The 24,797-nt window shown below is 47.1% G+C and overlaps 1 protein-coding gene across 3 annotated transcripts; it reads right to left on the bottom strand.

Annotated features, from left to right (window-relative positions):
• Positions 1–2,592: 2,592 nt before the first annotated feature.
• LOC116438113 (inositol 1,4,5-trisphosphate receptor-interacting protein-like 1) lies at positions 2,593–22,727 on the bottom strand. 3 transcript variants are annotated; one of them, XM_032096757.1, is made up of 4 exons: positions 22,540–22,727; positions 4,810–4,837; positions 3,765–4,118; positions 2,593–3,542 (listed from the first exon to the last, which is right to left on the bottom strand). In XM_032096757.1, exons 1-4 carry the CDS (start codon positions 22,620–22,622, stop codon positions 2,955–2,957), a joined length of 1,053 nt encoding a protein of 350 aa, XP_031952648.1. In that variant the 5' UTR covers positions 22,623–22,727; the 3' UTR covers positions 2,593–2,954. The 3 variants fall into 3 exon arrangements, with proteins under 3 accessions (XP_031952648.1, XP_031952649.1, XP_031952650.1); XM_032096758.1 differs by having other exon boundaries at positions 2,593–3,539; XM_032096759.1 differs by lacking the exons at positions 4,810–4,837; positions 22,540–22,727 and adding an exon at positions 4,655–4,803.
• Positions 22,728–24,797: the final 2,070 nt, after the last annotated feature.

Here is a 24,797-nt window from a genome sequence, read left to right as displayed (position 1 = left end):
CTGCGTATTTTTTCCTGGGTTTGGTGATTTTTTGCCCCCGGAGCCCTTTCCAGAGGTGCAGGAAAAGCTCCTGCAGCCACGACCATGGAAGAGCTTTGGGAAAAGTGTGTATCCCGTTGCTCTCCGTTAGTCAGAATTGTTGTGAAGTAACATAACATATGGAGCTGTTGTATAGGAAGAGTTTTCAGGCATTATTCCTCCTCAAATTATTTTTGTTCCAAACCCGAAGGAAAAGAAAGGGGAGGTTCACTGCTAATGCAGTGTTATGTTTGCTAGTAGTGTAATATTAGTTAGTATCAGTATTGGTTAAAAATACTGCAGCAGGTATTTCTGAGGAAGGCTAGGGAGTGGATCAATTTCATTTTCAGTTTTTGTGAAGAAGTGTATCCATTGTGCAAACAACTCTCGCTCTGCACACACACCTTCCCAGTGAAGTGTTCATAGCCAGCAGAGGTGTCAGCAGTCCGTGCAACAGCTCTGCCTGGCAGCAGCCAGAAATACAGCACTGGGCTGTTGGGCATTCTTAGAAAGGAGCAGGGAACGCAACAGAAAACACGATTAGGCCGCTCCATGAATCTGTGGTGCTGTTTTGGATATCATTTGCCATTCTTTCCCAACGCACAGGCAAGGTTCCAGTAGAATTACAAAGGCAACACCAGAGCACTGCAAACATTTGGGAGGAGGAAACCATGGTGGAAAAAAAGCTCAGCCCTCCCTGAACATGCCTGACTGGAACTTTGGACTGTTGAGTTAAGCCGCCTAGGTAAGATAAAGGGAACACTACTGTTCAATCATTTCAGGTCTAGGGAGAAGGAAATAAGGCTGAGGGAAAAGAATGCATCTGAAGAAAGCCAGAGGCAGCAGAAAATCATCATGGTTGGCTTTGGGGTGGGGGCAGCCACAGCACACAGAGGCCAGGTTTGCACAGACGAAGGAGGTAGGAGGAGAGTTTTGGGGGTGTGGTGTAACCTCTGGTGAGAGGCAGAGAACAGCTGTCCTCCCTTACACCAACCGGCCCAGCTGTGGAACCCCCAAGCGCAGGAAGGCCACATCCACAGGACATTCCCGTGAGGGGCAGCTGAGGGGGTGTGAGAATCCATCAAACACCCCCCGAAGTGCTGCCCAGAGGCCTTGCACCACAGGACTGCACGGGATGCAAAGTGATGCCGCAGATCCAGAGCCTGGTGCAAGAGACTCTGTCAAACTGCCCCTCCCCTTTCCTGGGGAGGTACCTGGGCATTCCCAGCTGGCCTGAAATCTATTAATCCATTGCATTCTGTGTTTGTTAGGAGACTCTGACCACCAGCTGGAGAGGATCATCCGGACGCTGGTGGGATCTACAGAGTGCTGATATCTTCTACTTAATCTGTCAGTCACTACCTTTCTGTCTTGCCACCTCTTTTCTATTTCTTTCTCTTCCTTTCTTTCATATATTTAGTATTAAATAAAATCCATACTATTGAATTTGGCAAATGGTCTCATTTGCACCTTAATTTGGGCAGACACATTTCTAATACTTTTTATCCCCATCCTCAGCCAAGGGCGTCTGGAGCCCCAGGGCTGCAGGAAAAGCTCCTGCAGCCATGGCCATGGAAGAGCTTCTGGAATAGTTTATAGCCCATTGCTCTCTGGTTTTGTAAGTCAGAATTGTTACGTCTCACCATGGAGCTGTAAAGGAACAAATTTTCATGGATTATTCCTCTTCAAATTAATTTTGTTCCAAAGAATAATGAAAAGAAAGAGGAGGTTCACTGCTGGTGCCAAGTTCTGTCTGCAACTACTGTAATATTAGTTAGTAAATTGGGGGAAGCAACAAGAGCAGTGCAGCAAGCACTTCATTAAGTAAAAGGTAGAACGCCACCTAAAAGATCCCACATTGATATAGTTACACAGCTTGGGTTTGCCCAGGAAGTTTGTGGTGTTTTCTTTCCTGGGAACGCCAGCACCTCTCTACTGAAGGTCAGAACGAGTCTGGGAGCAGGGGAGCTGCTGGCACATTTAAATTGAGATGTGATGACAATTTTTCACTTAGCCTCTGTCACCTTTGTGATAGAGACAAGAGGCTTTTCCTTCCTTTTAATTATAGGCCTGTAGTGGGCCCAATTTTGTCCTTTTATAGGAACCCCCCAAGAGATGAGATGGAGCTGGGTGAGAATCAATGAAATTTTTAATTGCCACCGTAATTGACAGTATTGACAATTTACTAATATTTGTGACTTGTCTGTATTCTCATCACAAGTGACTTGTTGGGAGACCAAGTATTAGGCAAAGTATTTAATTTTATTTTGATTATGGAAAAAAGAGGTATAGGAAAAGCTCCTATGGCTATATATTTTTCTCAACAAAAACAAATACATATTTGAAATCGTGGCAACCTTCCCAGCTCTGCCTTGGGAGGTTTCAGAATTACTATTGTGGAGATACAGCTAGAAAGCAGAAGTGAGAGCACTGCTAAACTCATGTCAGAAGTAGCCGCGCTAACGCTGCTAGGCCGCAAACCGTGGCAGGCAGTAAGGCTTATACTGAAATAGTCAGCATAGAAGGCATGCTTGGTATGTACCTGTGATAGTGCTAGCTTCTAGTTTTGCAATGTTATTAAGAAACATAGATATGGTTGTTATAGTGATTGCTGCTTATATAACTGCTAAAAAGGTATAAATACTCAGTTCTGTATCAATAAAATTGGCTTATTGCATCCAAGCAATCTGCCCCGTCTCTTTCATCGCTGACCGTCTTGCGACATACTTTGATCTAGCTAAACTTTTCAGATTTACGAAAAAAGAAGCTAAAGAATCTCAACAGAAGACAAAAAATGTTCCATGAGGAATGGTTGACTTCACCTTCCTCAACTCATTTTTCTTCACAGTCCTCAGCAGCAATGGCATGTTGGCTGTGGGTGTGAGAGGCGGCAGCTCCCTGGCACACACGGTGCTGCTGGCAGAGCTGGCTGCTGTCTACTCAAGGCTCAGGTAGGCACCTGAGCTGCCTTGCTGCACTGCCAGAGCCATCTCAAGGCTGATCTGCAGGCCAGAGGTGCTGGTCAGCTGGAAGCTGCAGGACTTGCCGCAGGGCAGCGCCGTGAGCTGGCAGTGCAGCGAGTGGGGCAAAAGCAGCCAGGCTGATGGCACCAACGTTTGGACCCAGCAGGAGACTTTCTCCACGTCCAAGTAGGAGCCTGTGCAGAGGGTGTCCAGCAGGTACCAGCGCTGATCCCTCTGCAGCTGGCCACCAGAGGCGTGGAGAAAGCACCTCTGCCCCAGCAGCTGCTCGCCAGAGCACAGGCACTCCAGAGCCACACGGACGCGCCCAGCTGGCGGCTGCTTTGTGCTCCCCACGCTGAAGGAGTGGCCGGGGGGTGGCCGCAGGATGACCAGCGGGCGGTAGACGGTGCTGTTCTCTGGGATGCTCCAGGCTTCAGAGCTGGTGTCCATCCCGGTGGCTGGGTGCAACTCTGGCATGAAGTTCCTCCTGGAGAGCACTCGGCAGACACTGAGGAGGTCCTCCAGCAGCTCCTTCAGCACCTCCAAGCTGGGCGGGTCCTGCTGTAGAATCACAGAATCACACAACAGTTGGGCTTAGGAGTGACCTTCGAAGGCCATCCAGTCTGACCCCGCAGCCATGAGCAGGGACATTCTCAGCTAGACCAGGTTGCTGACAGCCCGCTCCAGCCTTATCCTGGATGTGCCCATTGGTGATGGGGTGGGCACAGCCAAAGTGCTGCCACCACTGTCTGCACCCTTGACCTTCTTGTCCTGCTCACTGACCTTCTCCTGGCTGCCGACCTTCTCCAGGCTGTTGGATCTCTCCTGCTCACTGCAGCTGGCAGAGCCACGCTTTCTTCTCCTCACCAGCCAGCAGCCCACAGCAAGCAGAACCAGAACCAGGGCTGCTGCAATGATCCAAAATAGCCACTGCTGCTGCAGTGCTGAAGGGAGCAGGGTTTCCATGGTGCCACTGCTCCCCTCAATCTCCTGCAGGAGCTGAGTCATCTCTTGATGCAGGTATTCCTCGCGCTCCCGCATCCGCCTGACTGCATCTTCATCGACCTGAACCTGCACCTTCAGCCCAGTGTGGGTGGCTAACAGGGCCAGGATGAAGGCAAGCGTGGGAGACATGGCCTGCTGGGAGAAAGGGGGCTCAGCAGGTGTGGCTGGGAGGGAGCAGGGGGCTGGGGGCACCTGGAATGTCCCCAGAGCCTCTCTGGTCCCCTGCCACGCTGAGAGCCCCAAGCCCCTCTTGCCCCAGCTCTGGGGACAGAGCCCTGCCCTGAGGGTCCCAGCTCTCACTCTGGGTTTAAACCCCCCTGGGCATCTCTGCCAGCCCCCATCCAGCCCAGCTTTGCCAGCCCCCATCCAGCCCAGCTTTGCCACCCCCCATCCAGCCCAGCGTTCCCTCTGCATCTGCCCTCACTGGCTTCCCAAATCCAACTGCCCGCTGATGGCCCTGGACACAGGTGCCAGTGTGACCTGTCCTCTGTGATGTCACAGCCAGCAGGACCATGTCACTTGCCTGCCAAGCTGGCCATGCCCCTGCTGACAGCTCCCATTGTGACCCATCCCCTGGCATGTCACAGCCCCCAGAGCCACACCTCCCAGCCCACAAGCCCCGGCCTTGGTCCCCACTGCCAGGCTCAGCGGCTCCTGGGCATCCTCACCCTGAGTGCAAACCCAGCCACAGGAGCCCCCCAGGGTGCTCTGCATCAAGGCTGCAGACACCCTAAAGGCATCATGGAAAGGCACACGGGGACTGTAGGTGGATGTTCCAGTGCTGACCACCCCTGGCTGCCCTCCACGGGAACCTGAACCTCACCTGCTGCACCTTGGGGACGTTTCCTCTCCTGTCCTTTGTCTCTTGGGAGAAGAGATCGATCCTCACCTGGCTGCAGCCTCTTGTCAGAGAGCTGTAGCATTTGGCTGGAGCAGCCAGTAGCAAAGGCCAGGGCAAATCCACGCCTTCTGAGTGTTACAGATTTCTGTGCAGTGCCCCGCTGCTCTCTGGTGCAATGTCACTGCCATGCTCCTGGGGACAATGGAGATGTTCTGCTCTGGGCATTTCTTGGTTTTTTATCTTCACAAACTCTGCACACTTAGATTTGAGATTTCTGAACTTCATTCTTGGCACCATATGTGATTCTGTGCCTGACACTCCAGTGGTTCCAATCTTTAGGCAGTCGCCACCCGACCTGAGGTAAAGCATAGGAATGGTACATTCCTGGGAAAAACACTCACTCTTGCCCCCTGAAGTCCCTCAAATCTGGGTTTATTTACAGTGAAAAGTTTCTTAAAACTCAGAACTATCTTATTTAAGAAAACAAGAAATAAAAAGAAAATTAAGCCCAATGAAGGAACCATCATGTAAAATTAAATTTCAAGTACCTCCAACTCTTGAGATGTCAGTTTCTGTGAAATTCTACTTCTACCGCCATGAACAAATAATAATAGCCACAGGCCAACTCTTGCCACATTTCGCAGTGTGGCACATCCACCACACCGTCCTGTGGGACATTCTGAGTCTCCTTCACCAATTTCTAAGCGATCTGAGAATTAAGCACTACAGTTTTGAATCCCATTTCTCAGCAAGTTTGGTATTCTGCCTGCCAGCCGACTGAGTCAGACAGTGTGTGGGTTCGATTCAGCTGAATAGCAGTCCCTGCTGCCATAGTGGATAGATGCCTTTGTAGGTCTTGACTGGCATGATCTTGATAATCCAGCCTCATTTCACACCACACATCTGCACTGCATTAAACACCTCTGTGACAGAGCTGGGTGAGGGGACAGCTGGAGGAAGCAAGCTGTTCTTTTCCACCTGGGGATGGTGGGAGGAAAATGCCTGAGGAGAACGCAGGGAAGTCTACAGCTTCAGGACTGGAGTTCCCTGAAAACTGCTCAGCAGATCCAGCTCTTCAGCTGCACAGCCACCATTGTCACTGCTCTGCAGGGAGTGGTGGCTCCCAGGCAGCCTGTGGGATCAGTTCCAAGGCAGGGCAGGGACGAGCAAAGAGCCTTCTCCTCACTGCTGACCTTCATTGTAGCTGCTCCACTGTTCCACTGCAGTTCTCCCAAGCTCTGTCCCTACAATTTCTATTTGCCCTGTTTATGTCCATCCCAAAGCTGACTCAAGAATTAATGTAACTTAGAGACTTTTTAGAGGCACTCTATTGATACTCCTGCCGTATATCACACACACACACACACACACACACACACACACACACACACACACATCTCACCTATCTCATCTATCGATCTGTTTCTCACAAGAGAAACTCCTTACTTGACTAAATTCATCAAATCGTATCCACACAGGTAGAAATATTAGAAGTCACCAGGGAACATATTGTGAAATATAACTTGGCAGAATGACTCAAAAGGCTTGAGGGTACATTTCTGATGACTGACCACAGAGTTACTTCAGGAAAATAGTTCTTGAAGATGATCTCTTTGCAAGCATCCACACAGTTCTGGGAAGACACAAGTATGGGTAACACATGGGAGCAGAGCTTGCTCCAAATCCTGCTCTGAGTTCAGACACCTGCAGCACACAAACATGGAAGAAAATAATTTCAAGTTCCATTAGTAGCATAGGTAAAAATCAATGATCTATGGATATGGAGGACAAAAGCAGCAGAGAAGTTATGCTTTTGATATTGTAATATACAATGAAAAGTAAAAATTTCACAGCCTGTTTAAAGAGCATTTAACAATAAGGCTAGAATGGGGTGGTTTGGGAGTTGAGTTTTGGGAAAACCACCAGATGCTTAAATAAAAATTCCATCCCTTTTCTGTTTGAGTAAATGCAAGCTCCTTCCTAGTTTTTTTCACCCAGACACTTAAAAGCTACAATTAGCTCAGGCTTTTTTAAAAAAGGTAATGAGAATGGATCCGTTTTATTATACAACTTAAGGATTTTTTTTCCCTTGAATTAGGGCACTTCAGAGAAGTTATTCAAGAGCAAAGATCCCAGCTTATTCTCACTGGTAACAAAGCAAACAATCCTCAAGACACACTTTGTGAGCACAGCCCCCTCTGCCCCTGGGATTTTTGGGTGTCCTGATGAGCTGAACACCACCCGCTGACAGCTGACATTATTTGCCTGTTCTTGGGGCTTCTCTCAGGTGTGAGCCCTCTGTGCTGAAGATTTATTCTCCTTCCTCTGCTGTGTTACAGTGATCAGGAGATTTCAGTCACAGCTCTGTTCCTGCTGGCATGGCCAGGGCAGTCCTGCCCAGCACCTTTTGGCAGGTGTATTTTGGACCTGGCTTGGTTAAGTGGCAAAGGCACTTGCCCAGGCGAATAACCGCCATGCTTCTAAAGTAAACAGCCATTGAATTTACCCCAATGTCTGTGCACCAAAACATACCCAGTTCCTGATCTTACGCGAAATCACAAGCCAGTGTTTTGCCCTCAGAAACTCTAGTTTCTGTGTTTCACCATACAATCGTGTTTGTTTTGGGTTTTTTTACTTTGGGCATGTTTAGCCTCATTTTTTTACCAGTTATTATCACTGTTCCTCCAGAGGAACACAGAATGAAATAGAGAGTTTTTGGTGTGTGATCTCTGGTCAGAGGCAGTGAACAACCATCCTCCCTCACACAAACCGGCTCAGCTGTAAAATTCCCCGCCATGGGAAGGCCAACACCTGGGACATTGGCATGAGAGGCAGCTGAGGAGGGGTCATAAACCATCGAAGACCCAGAGGTGTTCCCCAGACTCACTGCTGAGGCCACCAGTGCACTGCAGTGGATGCAAAGTGATGCAACACCCCCGGAGTCTGTTTCAAGAGACTCTGTCAAGCTGCCCCTCCCCAGGGGCGGTACCTGGGCATCCCCACCTGGTCCAAATGTGCATTAATCCATTGAACTCCGTGTTTTGTGGCCCTCACCACTGAGAACACCAGAAGGAGAGGATCAACAGGACACCGTCAGGATCCATGGAGTGGTGCTATTTTCTACTTAACCTGTCTTAGTGACTCTCTTTCTCTTCTCCCCCACCCCCCCCCTTTTTTTTCTATTTCTTTTTATTGCTTGCTCTTCCTCACATTAACTGTTAAAAAAGTCCATACTACTGATTTTGGCATATGGTCTTGTTTGCACCTTAACTGGGGCAGAGGCATCTCTCTAATAATTTAATAACTGGGTCATAACAAATAGTCAGCATGGACTTTTCTGAGGAGTATCATTCATGACCAAATGCTCTAAGGCATGTACAGTGGCTCAGAGCTCCGCTGTTGCCTTTCTTAAGTGTCAAAATTCTTCTGATCTTAAAATAGATGGAAATTCCTTTTGCCTTTTTTTTTTAAGTACTACAGAGGTAGCAAAACTGCGCATCCTTAAGCACACTCAGGGCAGCCAAAAAACCCTGAAACACTGAGGAAATATATCCTGCATAACAAATTGCTGACATTCCATGGAGTCACTGCATTTTGAAAGGTTTTTTTATGAGTGGTCCTTTTCAGGATCAGATTTACTCCACTGAGAATGAAGAATTTCAGAAACACTTCTTTCTCCCCCTTCACTTGGAAACATTTTTTGTTGTTCTTACCCCATCTCAGACCTATTGTGCACATTCTGGCTGTTAAGGGTTGTTTGCAGGAGCTGTGCAAGGTTTTCTCTCAATAGATTTTTGCACTTTCCAGCAATCAGTGCCTGCAGGAACGCTGCAAACTTCCCGCTGCAAACACAACACACATACACAGAGCAAATACTGTGGATAGGATCAGCATTACAAATTAGTTTCAAGAAATCTCCATTTTTTCTATGCGACTTTAGCTTTCTCTCCACAATCAAAACAGTGTCCGGCACTGACAGACATTTGTTTCCCATCTATCCAAAGCTCCTGGTTTTACTTCAGCAGAGGTACAATCTATTCACTGGAACTCCAGCCATGGATTTATTTAGTACTTCCCTGAAACAGGACCGTGTGCCACATGGAATAACTTTGATGCAGGAGACTTTCTCTGTGTCCAAGTAGCAGCCTGTGCAGAGGGTGTCCAGCAGGTACCAGCACTGATCCCTCGGCAGCTGGCCATCAGAGGCGTGAACAAAGCACGTCTGCCCAGGCAGCTGCTTGCTGGAGCACAGGCACTCCAGAGTCACACGGACACGCCCGGCTGGCAGCGGCTTTGTTCTGTCCACGCTGAAGGAGTGACCGGTGGGTGGCCGCAGGATGACGGTAGGCTGACCACAACTCACCAAGCTGAATCCTCGGGGCGAACTGCGTGCGCTCCACCTATTCACCTCTTAATGGTTTCACGTACTCTTGGACCCAGCAGGAGACTTTCTCCATGTCCAAGTAGGAGCCCGTGCAGAGGGTGGCCAGCAGGTACCAGCGCTGATCCCTCTGCAGCTGGCCACCAGAGGCGTGGTCAAAGCGCTTCTGCCCCAGCAGCTGCTTGCCGGAGCACAGGCACTCCAGAGCCACACGGACGCGCCCGGCTGGCGGCTGCTTTGTGCTCCCCACGCTGAAGGAGTGACCGGGGGGTGGCCACAGGATGACCAGCGGGCGGTAGGCTGACTGCAGCTCACCAGGTTGAATCCTCTGGGTGGACTGTGTGAGCCCGTCCTTTCACCTCTGAACGATTTCACACCCTCTTGAACACGATGTTCAATATTCTATTCAGCTTTGTCTTACGGTACTTTATTCTTTTAACAATAAACACTTGTAATGTTAAAACCTCCACTGCTGTGGATTAGGAATGGTGCTGTGTGGTTTAGAGAAACAACTCAAATTTTCTCCAAATTTTTCTTATCTGTGACTCAGAGGAAGAAAGCGTATGTTTTTTTCTCTTGAACACTTTCTCAGGCTTCTAAAAAAATGTTGTAGACAAAAGTTTAGGACAAAGAGAGCAGAGAAGATTAACTAAATATATGTAAACATCATAAAACCTTCTCTGTCTTTCTAAATATCTTTTGTTTTAAGGTACGAGGAATCTACACAACATGTTAATTATCTTTCATTGGTGGCAGCACTTCACTGGTACAAAGAGGATTATCCGAGTGTTAAACACTGGTTTTCTAAGGCTATTGAAGATGGCCTTGCACTGCCTCTCTGGTCTCCTGCTGCACTGCAGGAAAGTGTCTATACCTGTCCATTCTATGTGATCCTCAGGCCATTACAGCTGACTGGTGAAGAGAGAGTAAACCACTGGATTAGACAGCCTCACAACTGCCTTTTGGCTGAGGGGTTATTCCCATTCTCCAGTGGCACTAAACCACTCATATGTCTTTGCCTAAACAAACACAGCTTTATCCTGAATGCACAACAACTCAAGTTTATTACTTAATGTGTAGTGTTCCAATCCAGTTTTCCAGTTACAATGTACGGGTGGATTTTTTCATTCTCTGGCTCCTTTGCTCCAAGTTTCCAGTGCAGAGCAGGGTACTCAGGGCTTGCACTATAGAAACAGCAGGTTATCCATCTGAGGAGACACACACACGGACCAAAAGCATTCACAAGTTCAAGACAGTCTGGGGCAGAGACTTTTTCCTTGTCTTTCAGTCCTTCCAAAGCACATATCAACACCATTGACCTATGACTCTACTAAATGCAATCACATTAAGCAGTAGCAGCCTTGTGAGCAAACTTAGCAATAAATACTTATCATTGTTTTCCTTCTCTGTTCCTTTCCCATATACACAAAGTGGGAAAAAATCCCAATGCCTTTCTGTCCTGTTGCAGCGGGGATTACTGCAGCAAGTATATTTCAAACCAGGAGTCTCGTAGAAACGAAGTATATATGGACAGATTCGTGGCAGATGTTTCAGAGATGTTTATTTCTCCAGCCGCATGGCTGGGGCTCTCCTCAGGAACTCCGCAGTCACGGGACCCCAGGGTCCTTGGCCACACCAGGGAACCCAAACCAACCAATGGGAAACAAAGGTGACCAGGGGCAGGGAAACCCCGTGCCTCCCCCCCAGGGTCCCTCTCCCAGGGCTCCATGGCAGGGGGAAGGGACCCCAACATCTCACCCGTTTTATTTTAATAAAGGGAGTATGAAAACAACTGGATAAACATAACAAGAACAGTTTCAAGACAAAACAAGCCACCCTCCTGAGTCTTTGAATGTCCAATCAGATTCTGTGGAACATCTTAGGGTTGACAGAAGGGAGACAGAACTCTCTGGGCATGCTTTGTGGGGAAACTGAGGCAGGAGAGGGTTTAATTTCTTCCCACCCCCTTTTCATCCCCCCCTCAGCATCGGAGAGGAATTGTAGGGAAATGGAATTGTATAGGGAAGCCATGGGGTGAAAAACGGATTAGGAATAAACTGGGGATAGGGTAAACTTAGGAAGGGGTTCATATTGGGTATAGGGTAAAAGGGGAAAGTAGGCTGTGGGTAGGGAAGTTGCTGGGATGGATATTTTATAATTTTGTGCATGACGGCTGCCTTTGACTGGAATACCCCCAGGCCCAGTAACATTTGCTGCTTGTAAACCCTTCTTTCCTTGCACTATATCAAATTGTACAACTTCTCCATCTCCTACACTTTGCAGGTAATTTTTAGGGTTATTCCTTTTAATGGCAGTTCTATGGATGAATAAATCTTCCCCTGTATCATCTCATGTTATAAATCCATAGTTGTTTTTTACATTGTACCATTTCACAGTTCCTGTGACTTTCGTGGCTACGACTCCTCCTATCACGTGCTTGCGTGTTCATCGTGGCTGCTGGTCCCGTGTGGCCGCCGCCTCGCCGACTCAGATGTCTTGGCCGGGCCCCCGCGTTGCGGCTGCTCCGCACTCTCCGAGCGGCGCTGCTCCAGCGCGTGTCTGGGTTCTGCGCGGCCCCGTGTTGCCATCACCGCCGGCCCCATGCCCTGTGAGCGGTTCCGCTCCGCAAACTCCACGCTGCTTTGAGAGAGGCCCCGTTTCGGCTCGGTGCTGCGCTGCGCGGCTTCTCGTGTCGCTGTGGAAACCGCCGCTTCTCCCTCCGCAGGGCTCTCCGAGCCGTGTGCTTAGAGCGGCCTGCCACGCTGATGCCCGGTTCCTGGCTGCTCGTGGCCCACAGCACCTGCGGCGCCTGCGGCATCGCTCCCTCACTCGCGGCCGCGTGGCCGGGGACCCCGAGACAGGGATGGGGTCCGCCATAAGGCGCGCGCTCCCAAGGGGGCCGGGCGCATCCAGCGCAGGCACCTCCGCCGGCATGTGCCACAGGGATGGTGGCCACGCAGCCTCAGCCGCGGGACTATGGCCATCGTTTGCTTTAATAGGACCATATAAATGCTCCTGAATAGCTTCACTGACTACCATGGATCCATGCAAGGGTTCAATCACTAATACATGTTCTGTTTGATCTTTCATTTCCCACAAGATCTCGTCCCAAAAACACCCGTGGCAAGATCCAGGAGGTTCAATATCAAAAAGTAAGTATCAAGAAATATAGGAGAAATTTTTGAAAAGCCAGTTAAAAAAAAGTTCTAGGTCTCCCGGTTCCATAACTTTTTTGTTTTGTTGTTCAAGGATTCCTTTAACTTCTAGGTACATTTCTTTCTGTGGCTCAGAGAGCCCCATTTCCCATGATTCTTCCATAGTCCAGAGAGAATATCCAAACCAAGATGAGAAGAGAGAGGTCTAGAGTGGTTATTTTACTCATGAATTTTCCTCAGGGATCGGTATCTTGCTCGCATTCCTCCACCAGTTTGTTGAAGCAGGGATTACTGCAACAAGTATATTTCAAACCAGGAGTCTCGTAGAAACGAAGTATATATGGACAGATTCGTGGCAGATGTTTCAGAGATGTTTATTTCTCCAGCCGCATGGCCGGGGCTCTCCTCAAGAACTCCGCAGTCACGGGATCCCAGGGTCCTTGGCCACACCAGGGAACACAAACCAACCAATGGGAAACAAAGGTGACCAGGGGCAGGGAAACCCCATGTCTCCCCCCCAGGGCCCATCTCCCAGGGCTCCATGGCAGGGGGAAGGGACTCCAACACTGTCCCATGTTGAAATCCTCCTGCCAGTGACCTTCAGCTGTTTTCTGGCTCAGAAAGCCCTTCCTGGCTTTCAAACATGACCCAACAACCTAGGATCTATGTTGTGAATATTGTGGCAGTGATGCTCTCCTTTGAAGAGATTGTGCTTGGTTTTGTAACTCTGTTTTCCCCCTATCATCTGTTGCCAAGGTTTTTCCATACTGCCTCTGGTGAAATTTCATCAGTATTTGGATGCCCCACTGACAGAGCAGTCCCTGCTCACCCTGTGCTGTGGGTTGGAAGAGCTGGAGGAAGAAGATTTGAACAGAGCAGTACTGAGAATACTGCCAGCATTTCTCAGGCTGCTGTCAGGGGCTTAACAAGGTGGTAACGGAGAAAGAAACAAAAAAATTAAAAAAAAACATGTTCTACATATTTATGAACAGGTGTGTGGCACAAACAACAGGGTGCCAGAAACGTAGAGTCAGAGTTGTTCAGGTTGGAAAAGACCTCTAAGACCAAGTCCAGCCATTAACCCCACACCACTATCTCATGGTCACCACTAAGCCATGTCCTCAAGTGCCATAGCTGCACATTTTTTTAACACTTTTCAGAACTACTGACTTTACTATTTCCGTGAACAGTCTGTTCCAATGGTTTACAACCCTGTGAAAAAGAGAAGTTTCCTAATATCCAACCTAAATCTCTGTTAAAAACGGGCTCAAGATTGAGCTTTAAAACAAATTTATTAACAAGAACTAAATTGAAAGACAATCAGAGACCACTTGAGGCTATTTGCCTCACACAAGACAAAGGGCACAGCGCTGAGAGCCTGACCTGCAACAGCTCCGATCAGAGGCTCCCCTCCCACCCTCGGGTGACACATTTTATACCCCCAGTCCCCGCCTCCCGGCCGCCCCTTTCCCCACCCAACCGGAGCGTCGGGATTGGCTCGCTGATGTCTGGTGTCCTTTCACTGGCTCGTTGTCATCTGGCTGTTGTCTGGGGTCTTCTGAATGGTTCAGGGAACATCCAGTAATAGTCCTTAATTTCCTCCCTTATGCAGATACGGTCTGAAGCCCTCCCTTTTGTGATTACCTCATAGAGGTTCTGGAACATTCCCCTGTTCTCCATTTTGTACCCCAATCCCTATAATGATTTTATTAGCAACAAACACAATGAACACTTTAACTAATACTTTCAACCTGGATAAGCTGTAACAACCAAACCTGATCAATGCACAACTGCTCAGCTGCAGAAACACTCAACGAGCTAATTAACAACTTTCTTTACCCACTAATTACCAACTTTATTTCAGCAACTAATCAACAACTTTGTGGAAGCCAACTTTTCCTAACTCTGATCATAACACTTTGAACATCCTGTAGACTGAAAAAATGCAATTTGGTATCAGAAGTAGTGAAGAGTATTCTCGCTCTATAGCTTTGGGAATATTTAGGAAGATACTCCTGTAAGCAAGAAGGGAGATCTGTGTCCTTTCAAGAGACTGTGAAGTTTAAATGTAATGCTTTTACTTGTAATGCTTTTACTCCACTGAGGGGTGGAATCCTAAATTGTCTGCTTGGTGTAGGCAGCATCTACAGCTGTGTGCCTCCAGTCTGGGTGTTGACAATATGTCCTCAAGCAATCAGGCAGGATGTTGTCTCTTTCCTCACAAAACTGTCTGTCTCCAAGTGGCCAGATCTTAATCTGTTGATTTTTACACTAATGTAGCAACTCTGGAAGGAAATTGCTGCTTTATTTGAACTGGCCAAACAACACACTGGTAGCACCAGAAAGGTGGTGCTCTGAATTGCAGAGACTTCCCAGAACATGAAACAAATGTCTCACCACATTGTCCAAGAAAGAAAACAATTTTTTTGCCCTGCTAATAAATAACAGGGATTGTTCTAAACAAGATGGAATTTCTTTGTTCACCAAGTTCTGCTTAGTTCTTTGTTCAACCAAGTGGAACTTTAGTCCAGTCCAGAGCAAACATTCTGACACTTGTAAGAATATTAGAGGACACAAAAGGTGAGAAAATGGATATTTGAAATGAAAAAACTTGTAAATGTGAGGAGTGATATTTGCCTACACTAGGCAACACCACTGTTGGAAAATCCTCTAGTGGATTTGATCTTTGTCTGCATCTATGTATTTTATCTCTGTGACATGTAGCTACAGTGCACAAGGAGTTTAATTCTTTCCTTAATACTGTTGTGATTGCAGTGGAGAAGATATCTTTAATTAAATGGGAAGCAACTTGCTAATTTTTCTTTCTTAAGATACACTTAACTCACTGAAACTCACTGAAACTTCCACTGCTTTTAAAGGCTATCCAAGAGCTCTAAATGAAAAGTGGGAAATAAATGATCATACTGAGTCATTTGTGTGCCCCGCAGTTCCATGAGCCTTTCCTCCCTCTGACTATGATAGAAGGGAGCCATTTACTGGACCTTGTGACAATTCAAACACGTATACAAGCAGCTACAACAAAAAAGGCATTTTTGCAGCTCCGTATAAATCTGTTGGTTGCTCGTCTGGCAAGATTTGATTTCAGCTCCAGCTTGTTTAATTACTTGGCTCATATCCTCTGGAGTGACAAACGGCAGGAACCAGACTGAAAGCTCTCAGGGTTCACTGAAGTTTCTCCACACAGGTTCTGGGGGAGACTCTACAGTGTAGAAGCTGAATAAAGCAGAAATTCCATTAATAAACTTCTACTAATGAGTTAAACAATCATGTCTAACAACATCTGGCTTATTCTTATAATCAGTAATTCCCCAAATTAAAGATTTCGTGTTTCAGTATTTAACTATGTGAAGTTTTAAAAAAATGGAAAGCAAAAGCTGACAGGAACATCTGTGTTTCAAGTAGTCTTGGGAGATGGGATCAAAGTAAAGAGTTTTAGCTTTTGCATGCCAGTATTCTGCCCTGTACTATCTGCATCCTCTACAAACCCATGGTAATGACACATTCTCTTTCCAGCTCCATTTTCCTCACATCTTTGAATGTGTATTCCACAATCATTAAAAACAAGGGAGGGATGCGAAAATGAATACTGATATGCCAAAGAGATCTGTGCTACAGTGAGGAAAGAAAGCGCTGTAATAGAATATCCCTTTCTCTTGCCAAGGAAGCTGCCATTGCTAATCAATCAAAAAGTCTGTTGTCAAATGAATTTTCAGTGTCAATGCAGGTAATGTATCAATGTCAGCCTTAAATGAGCATTTTCTTTACACAAGAGAGGAAGAGAGCACCACAATCTCTCTGCCTGGAGATCTTTTCCTATAGAAGTGCCAAAGCTGTTCTTGAGTTATGTATATTAACTGCCTGCACAAGTATGGGTAGGGGTGGGTAAGATATTTCATTGACTGAAACAGCAACAAATGTAATTATGTGACAGTTATTGATTTATTTTTCTCAATCATTATTTTTATCATCTCCCTTTACTGTTTTTTTCTGTAAAAAGCCATATTTCAAAGTGTAAGAATTTCATTAACCTTTTCCGGTAGATAAATATTTCCAAGTAACTGTTTGCTGTACACATTGACTGAAGCTATTGATCAAAGTACTTCTTTTTGTTATTATTTTACGCATGCAATTTAAACCAAAGTGTTAAAAAATGCTACATATAAGTTGAGAATCTGCAAATGTTTGAATCTAACCTTTCAATATTTGGACTCCTAAAGTCAGTGCAGGTTCATGCACGCTCATTGTTGAGGTTAGAATGAAGGATGTGGGCATGAGGCTGTGACACAGAGTCTTTGGAGAAGAACTTTTGCTATAGTGAATTAGTAGAGAGCAACAGGAGTAGGGCCCTGATCATGATGGATCTTCAGCTTGTTTTGTTTTTCCTTATTTGTAAGAACAGTGCCCTTACGCTTGTCCAAGTGGAATGAGATAATATTTGTTCACCTTTCCAGTAATTTAATAATTAATGTTTACGCCATTCCTTCGTCGCTGTTCACATTCACGTTGAAAGGTCATCTATGCCGTGCAAATTTCATGTGAAATTAAGCTGCCCGTGTTTTTACTAGAGGGGAAAAAAAGCTAACTACAGGTTGGCTGGCAGTTGTGTTCTGCACCTGAACCCCTGCTGGCCTGGCAATAATTTCCTGAGATGTGATTTTCATCATTAACACCTCCAGCCACATTTGTGGGTCCCAGATGGGAGAGGAGTTGAAGTTTCCTGCATTACTGGACGCCCTTAAGGTGCAGACAATGCTAAAGTGTTCTTCATGCAGAAGCAGGAGATGAGGTCAGAAATACGAAACTGAAGAAGCTGTTGCTTAAGCCTCTTCTAAAAGATACAGAAAATGTATGTGCTTGCATCACTGCAGTTTCAGCGATGTTGTTTCTATTTGACTTTCAAGTGAACCTGAGATTCCTCAGCCACCAAAGGAAGCTGTTCTGGGGGAGATAAGTGTGGCTCTGCCCCATGGGTCTGCACATCTGGTGTCTCACTGCCCCTGGAGATCTGCTAAATCACATATTGATTTCAGCTCCTTCTTACCTCTAAGGAGTGAGATGGTCTGTAGATACAAAAATGCTGCTAGCAAGGATTTTCTTGCTATTTTCTAAGTCTGTGAGAGACTTTTCTCTCTCACAGAAGAGGTAGCAGGGTATGTAAACAACCAAGCCGCCTGCAACCTTGAAAAGTCTTGTTTATGGTATAGTAGAAAAATATTTTGACAATGGATGCTTTAGGATTTTAGCCAATCACCCCAAGGGGTGGCTGGTCCTTTGTCCAATTAGACTATGAAGAAAAAAGTCTATAAAAGAGTTTGTAAAATAATTAAATAAATCAATCTTGCTGCACAATTCCTGCCTGCTGGATCTTCTCTCCTCCTCCTCCCTATGGCTGCGGGACATGGTGATATACCCTAGGGCCCAGGCCTGCGGTAGTATTTGGTGCTGCCCGACGTGATCTGCACTCTCTGACGTGTCCTGCTGCTGCGAGCCAAGCTGAATTTCTCTACAGGTACGCTGTTCCCCTTCCCCCCCAGGATCGGGAGGTCCGACAGGACTGAGAAATGGCGAACAACAGCTCACAAAACGACGCTGTGGTAATGGTCTGGAAAGGTGTGTTCAGTATAATGCACACCTCCATTCCTGAAAACTCAGTTTAGGAATTATTAGATTGGGCTACCTTAAAAGGGATTTCCACGAACAGAGGTGCTGCCCTGGACTTTGCCTTATGGCAGGAACTTGGCTGTGCTGTCCAGCACGAACTCCTGTCTGGGGACCCATCAGTGTTAGAATTATACCAGACGTGGCGTTCATTAGTTATTCTGCTGACAGACCTTGACTGTGGCAGCAGAGCTGGCTCACCTGTTTTGGTGATGAGTGACGGAGGAATGTCCGAGGGAGACCCCACAGACTGGGCTTCCGGGGCAAATGGTGGTGGATCCGGAAAAACTCCCCTGGCTCCACAGGCAGAGCCTGTGCCGCCTCACCCTGCACAATCGCAGGACTCCGTGGCCCCCAGCGACCCCGTGCCGGCAGAGGCAGGGGGGTCGGAGCAGGGGGAGGGCGCACAGCTGGCCTTGCCACTCAGCTCAGCAGCAGCCACGGCTTATCCAGGGCCACGAATTAGCGGCTTAGCGAATTGGACCCCCAGAGCGGCTCCTAGCCCGTTTGCGTATGCACCGGCAGGGCCAAAATAGCCTGGATCTAACTTCTTAGCTGGCGTAGCGCCGGGTGTGCCTGCACTGAGACTGCCCGGGTGTGGTCCGCTGCCCTCCTTGGCGCTGGACTGTCCTGCACCGCTGCAGAGCCGAGCCTTCGACCTTTAAATACAGCATCTGCCTTTGCTGACAGAGTTACCGAACATATCCCGAAAGGTGGGAGAATTACTCAGCCTGCAAGAGCAACCGCTGCAGATAACAGAGGCACCCTGCTGTGTGGGGTGCGCCAGGCCCGCGCCGCCAGCACCACCCGCACCGCCCGCAGGAGCTGCAGCTCCAAACCAGGAAGCGGCACGGCCGGCGGCAAACCCAGAAGTAGCGCTGCCATGGGAAAACCTGAACGTGGCCGGGGAGCGAGTGACGAGAGTGGCGCCGGGCACGGCTGCAGCGCAAGGGCAGTGACGGCACCGAACACTGCCGCGGAGCAAGAGATGAGTGCGGCGCAGGGCACGGCTGCAGCCCCAGAGACGGCAGCAGCAGCTCCAGCACCGGTTCAGATGGGACTGGCCGAGATGGCATCCTGTAAAGAAGCTGCTGTTCAAACTGCAGCGCAGCCAACTGCAGTCTGTGCTGTCTGTTCTGGCTCTAGCGAACTTAGCCAAAGTGCCCCTCTCCGTCCACCTCTGTTCGCTCCCAGTGTCTCAGAGTTGCCTTTGCCTGATGACTCATCATCGGGAAGCGAGGCAGATGAGGTTCTGGCCCCAGGTCGTCAGGCGGCTGTAGCCGTGCGGTGAAGGAAAAGGCTGCGCCGGTCTCGGCCCTGGACCTTTCAGGACTGCACGGTAACAGTGCGTCCAACCCACTACAACCGCTTCTTAGAGTCAGTTAAGATGCGAGCATTGGAGGAGGGTGACTGGAGGTTGTTGGAAACACTTGGAATGCCAAATAGATCTGAGGATTCTGGGGGTAATCGAGAAGCTGTTAAACTTCATCCACAGGCTGTGCCAGAAGTTCAGAATGGTAGGGATTCCCCAAAAGGGAAGATCCAAGCTTTCCCAGTGTATAAGGCTCTCCCAAATTCAGGGGAGCATGACAAGCATGAGGTAATTGCTTGGAAGGTTGCCCAGGACCTGCAATCCAAGGTGGCACAACATGGGCTAGGTTCTGCTGAGGTTATGTAGATAACAAGATTTGCTTGCTCTATTTGGTATCAGACACTTAGGTCAAATTCTGTTTCAACCTGTACAATTTACAGTTCTTGAGAAAACCTGGAGAAAGCTGGCCGGCAAGACTGCATTAGCAAATTTGCAGCTCCCTGCTGCCGATCCTAGACGGACAGCAGGAATGGATGCTTTGATGGGGACTGGCCCCTTCTCTGATCCCAGTCTACAGGGTACTTTGTCCTCTAGCGTCCTGCAGCAAGCTCAACAGGTCAGCATGGCTGCCCTGTTGAAAACCATAGAGTTTTCTGCGCCCAGAAAGTGATATACTGAAATAGTTCAAGGGAAATCAGAATCATTCCTCTCCTTTGTAGAGAAAGTTGCTGCTTCTCTCGAGAAGCAGGTTGAGGATGATGGGTTAAGACAGATGTTGTTAAGGCAGTTAGTGAGAGATAACGCAAATGAAGAGTGCAGAAAAATCATAGATGCTTTGCCAGGGGACCCTGAGGTAACAGACATGGTCGAAGCCTGCGCTAAGGTGGGATCTGGGAACCAGAAGAGGTCTGCTTTGGCTGCGTTCCTGCAGCCTGGTCACACATCTTCTGATAGTGAACCAAAGCAACCAAAACAGGCAAAAAAACGGAAGTGGCCTAAGCCAAACCAAAAAGAGAACACACCGATCCCCCAGTGCAAGAGGTGTGGCAGGCCAGGGCATTGCTCGGACTGTTGTAGATCCCTGACTTATGCCGATGCTCGGCCGTTGTCGGGAAACTTCTGCCGGGGTGCAAGGAGGGGGAATTGCTCTCTGATGCAGTCACTCCCCCAGAGAGTGGCACAGGTACAGGCACAGGCCTACCCAGCCACACTAGAGACAGCACCCAGGGATCAGACAGCACCCAGGGATCAGATGGGTTTGACATCCACACCGCAGCCGCAGTCGTCTTAGACTCTAGTGGTATTTATAAGGTTCCCTTGGATGCATATGGACCCTTAGCCGAGGGATCCAGTGCGATGCTGGTGGGAAAAGCTGACGTTGCCCATCAAGGAATCTTAGTGCACTCAGGAGTTATTGACGCTGACTTTAAAGGTCAGATTTGCGTTATGGTCTCCACACAAAAACCCCCTGTAACTATTCCTGAAAAGACCTGCCTTGCTAAATTAGTGCCTTTTAAGTCTTATGTCCCCAGGATAGAACAACAAACTCACGATGATAAAGGCAGTGGATCTGTGGGACTTCCACAGGCCTTCTGGACTGCAGACATCTCTGACCAAAGGCCACTGATGACATGTACCCTGATCCTGCCGAACGCCCGTCCAACCCGGACTCAGCTTCGAGGTTTGATTGATATGGGTGCTGATGTAACTATCATCTCCTTCTCTGCATGGCCTCCCTCATGGCCTTTAGCCCCGGTGGGATCGGCCATCGCAGGATTAGGAGGAACCACACAGAGCTATTTAAGCGAACGGCCTGTGGTGGTGAAGGACTCAGAGGGGCACATAGCTACAATTAGGCCTTATGTTGCTACCTCTTCCCTTAACCTTTGGGGACGGAACGTGTTGGCAGCTTGGGGCATACGGATTGGGACAAATTTTTAGCAGGGGTCACTGTGCGCAAGGGCGCAGAGTATCCTACACTGCCTTTGTGGTGGTTCATTACCAAACCAATCCGAGTCAGACTCTGCTCAGTTAGTTGAATTAAGGGCTGTTACCATGGCTTTTCAATGATTCTCACAGGAACCTTTGAATTTGGTTACTGAAGCCGACTAGCAAAAGCTTTGTATACAATTAATCACCTTACAGTACCACAAAATTCAAATAATCCTGATATTCTGAATCATTTTCTCTCATTGCAGTCTGCAGGCGAGACACAACTGCCCCGGGCAAAAGTCTGGGTACGGAATTTACTCACTAACCAGTGGGAAGGCCCGCATGAGCTTATCGTTTGGGGTCGTGGGTATGCTTGCGTTTCCACAGATACTGGGGTACGGTGGCTACCTTCAAAATGTGTTCGCCCTGACCTACGGCACCAGAGGCAGAACAGGCAACCTCCAAATGATGACCAGAACGCCAACCATCCAAATGGCCACCAGAATGTAGGTCATCAGCCTAATGACTCTTCTGATGGTGACCAAGATGTCAACCATCAGGCAGATGGTCCTTCTACAAGCAGAGACTGGGATGGTCCTTCCACAAGCTGAGACTGAACTTTAAATTTCTTGTTATGGAGTCAGATAGTTAAAGCCTTAAGGACATATTTAGAATTAATAACTGATGTAAATTTCTATTTAGGATTAATAGTAGAGTTGTTCTCTTATCAGACAAAAAGGGGGAATTGTAGATACAAAAATGCTGCTAGCAAGGATTTTCTTGCTATTTTCTAAGTCCGTGAGAGACTTTTCTCTCTCACAGAAGAGGTAGCAGAGTTATGTAAACAACCAAGCCACCTGCAACCTTGAAAAGTCTTGTTTATGGTATAGTAGAAAAATATTTTGATAATGGATGTTTTAGGATTTTGGCCAATCACCCCCAAGGGGTGGCTGATCCTTTGTCCAATTAGACTATGAAGAAAAAAGTATATAAAAGTTTGTAAAATAATTAAATAAATCAATCTTGCTGCACAATTCCTGCCTGCTGGATCTTCTCTCCTCCTCCTCCCTATGGCTGCGGGACACGCCCAGGCCTGCGGTAATAATGGAGTCAGAAGATTTTTTAAATGAAACAGGAAAATAATTTCTTACCTTTCAGAGCTATGAGGTAGAGAGGGGACAGACTGGGCAAGGAGGCAGAAAGCCCCAGTGGCAAATGGCACAGTGCTGTGAGGGCACAGCCCATCATCTTACCTCCTGTCCTTGCCACCGGCAACAGACTCTGGCATCCATAGCTGAATAAAAGACAAGGCAATAATTACAGCTAGCAAAATCATTTTTGACAAATGCTGTCTTGTTTGGAAAGCATGTCATTAATTTAACTTGTCCCAGTACTCGTTGTTGTGCTACCTGGCTGGTTTATAAACCATTATACACCAATTCCTTCTTGTTTCTAAGAGCTAAAGTGAAATCAGGTCTCTTGTGGTTTGCTTCACAAAATAAGACTTGAAATTAGAAGTGCACTTTTTACCTTTCCAAAGCCCTTTCGTAATTGTTTAATCAGATTTAGTAATACATAGTGTTAACAAATATAGAATTTCCTTATTCCTGTGTGTATTGTTCTGAACACACACCCATGTGGCCCCAAGCACATATTCTTAAACTTGTTAAATTCACAGAACACTTTTTAGATGTACAAACATCCTCCCTTCTCCAAGACTTCTTTGGATACATGCAATAATGTATGTACAGTCTCAGTAAGAGGGCTGAAATACCTTGTGTTTCAAACAAAAATAAGCAAAGATAAATAAGGTTTAGTCCTCCAAGCAAAATTACTTTGAGACTTTGAGACTTCTACCTATGTTTTTATGGTGCACTGAAGACACAGTTTGAATCTTATTCTATTCCCAGTGATGGGGTTGGTGGTTTTTTGGTTTTTTTTGGTTTGTTTGTTTTTTTTGTTTTTGGGTTTTTTTTTTTTTTTTTGTTTTTTTTTTGGGTTTTTTGTTTTTTTTTTTTTTTTTTGGGGGTTCAGAATTTTTTTGTTTTCCGTTATTTCCATTATTTCAGGCCATGATGCTGTGCTCTGAAGTGCTGCTGTTGTTTGCCTTTCATAGGGGAAAGCCACACTAGAACTAGAGATTTACAGGAAGTGTCTTGATCAGAACAACCTGTCAGCCTTGATACAGCTCCTTCAGGACTCTGGATGTGACTTTGGTGCAACAAAAAATCACTGAGCCCACTGCAGCACACTGACAGACTGAAATCAGTGGTGCGCTAAAAAAAGAGAGGAATCTTGCAGAGAGGAGAGACTTGAGAGAGCCCAGAGAGAAGACAATTAGGGAGAAAATGAAAAAGAGAGCAGTGCTTACTTCTGGTTTGAGCTGAGGGCACTTGGGGTTATTCCACACTCTGCACTAGGAGTAAAGACAAGCTTTGAAATTAGGGAAAGAGAGAAACTGAAAATTTGCATTACTGAAGATTGGAGCAACTTTCCTAGTCAGGAAAACAAAGATCTATGGAAGAGGAGGAAACAGCTCTAGAGAAGGAGGGAAGGGAAGGGAAGGGAAGGGAAGGGAAGGGAAGGGAAGGGAAGGGAAGGGAAGGGAAGGGAAGGGAAGGGAAGGGAAGGGAAGGGAAGGGAAGGGAAGGGAAGGGAAGGGAAGGGAAGGGAAGGGAAGGGAAGGGAAGGGAAGGGAAGGGAAGGGAAGGGAAGGGAAGGGAAGGGAAGGGAAGGGAAGGGAAGGGAAGGGAAGGGAAGGGAAGGGAAGGGAAGGGAAGGGAAGGGAAGGGAAGGGAAGGGAAGGAAAAAGAGGGAAAAGAGGGAAAAGAGGGAAAAGAGGGAAAAGAGGGAAAAGAGGGAGAAAAAGAGAAAAAGAAAAAAAGAGAAAAAGAAAAAAAGAGAAAAAAAGAGAAAAGAATACAGCTCCTTTCTATGGCTTTATCCATCTTTTCTGATTCTGCAGAAAACACCTTCATCTTTCAAATGCATGCTACCTAGAATTATTACCAGGAAAAAGAAAACCACAGGAGAATGAACTCACAATTCAGATGTCCTGCCCAAAACAGGACTTCCTGATGCTAATCGTGAAAGTACTCCACCACACCACTAAAAACTGCAGTCCAGAGCCTTGACTGAGGTCAAATAATGTTCCTCCAAGTATTCTTGTTCTCCTTTTCTGCAGACCCTACTCCTTGCCATATTGCTCAAGGACTCAGTGCATTTCTAAGAGATTTTGCCCCAGTTTCCGTAGCAACAAGCATTTTCTTGCCAAAGACTTGTTGTCTGAGAACATATCCATTATGGATTATTTATGCCATTGTTTCGGTGCAAGACAGTGATAACTAAAAGCCTTCATTACTGCTCAGTCCCTACATTTGCATATTGTTTTTAGCTCTTGATTATGTGAACAATCACACCCTTAATGGAAGATAGTGCAAGCTTTTATTGCTGCGGTTAAGGTAGCAAGTCAGTGACAAATGACAAAAATCTATTTAAAGTACTAATGAAT

This window comes from Corvus moneduloides, chromosome Z (genome assembly GCF_009650955.1).
Source record: "Corvus moneduloides isolate bCorMon1 chromosome Z, bCorMon1.pri, whole genome shotgun sequence".
In the NCBI taxonomy this organism is placed as follows: domain Eukaryota; kingdom Metazoa; phylum Chordata; class Aves; order Passeriformes; family Corvidae; genus Corvus; species Corvus moneduloides.
This window is presented reverse-complemented; position numbering and strand designations above follow the sequence as displayed.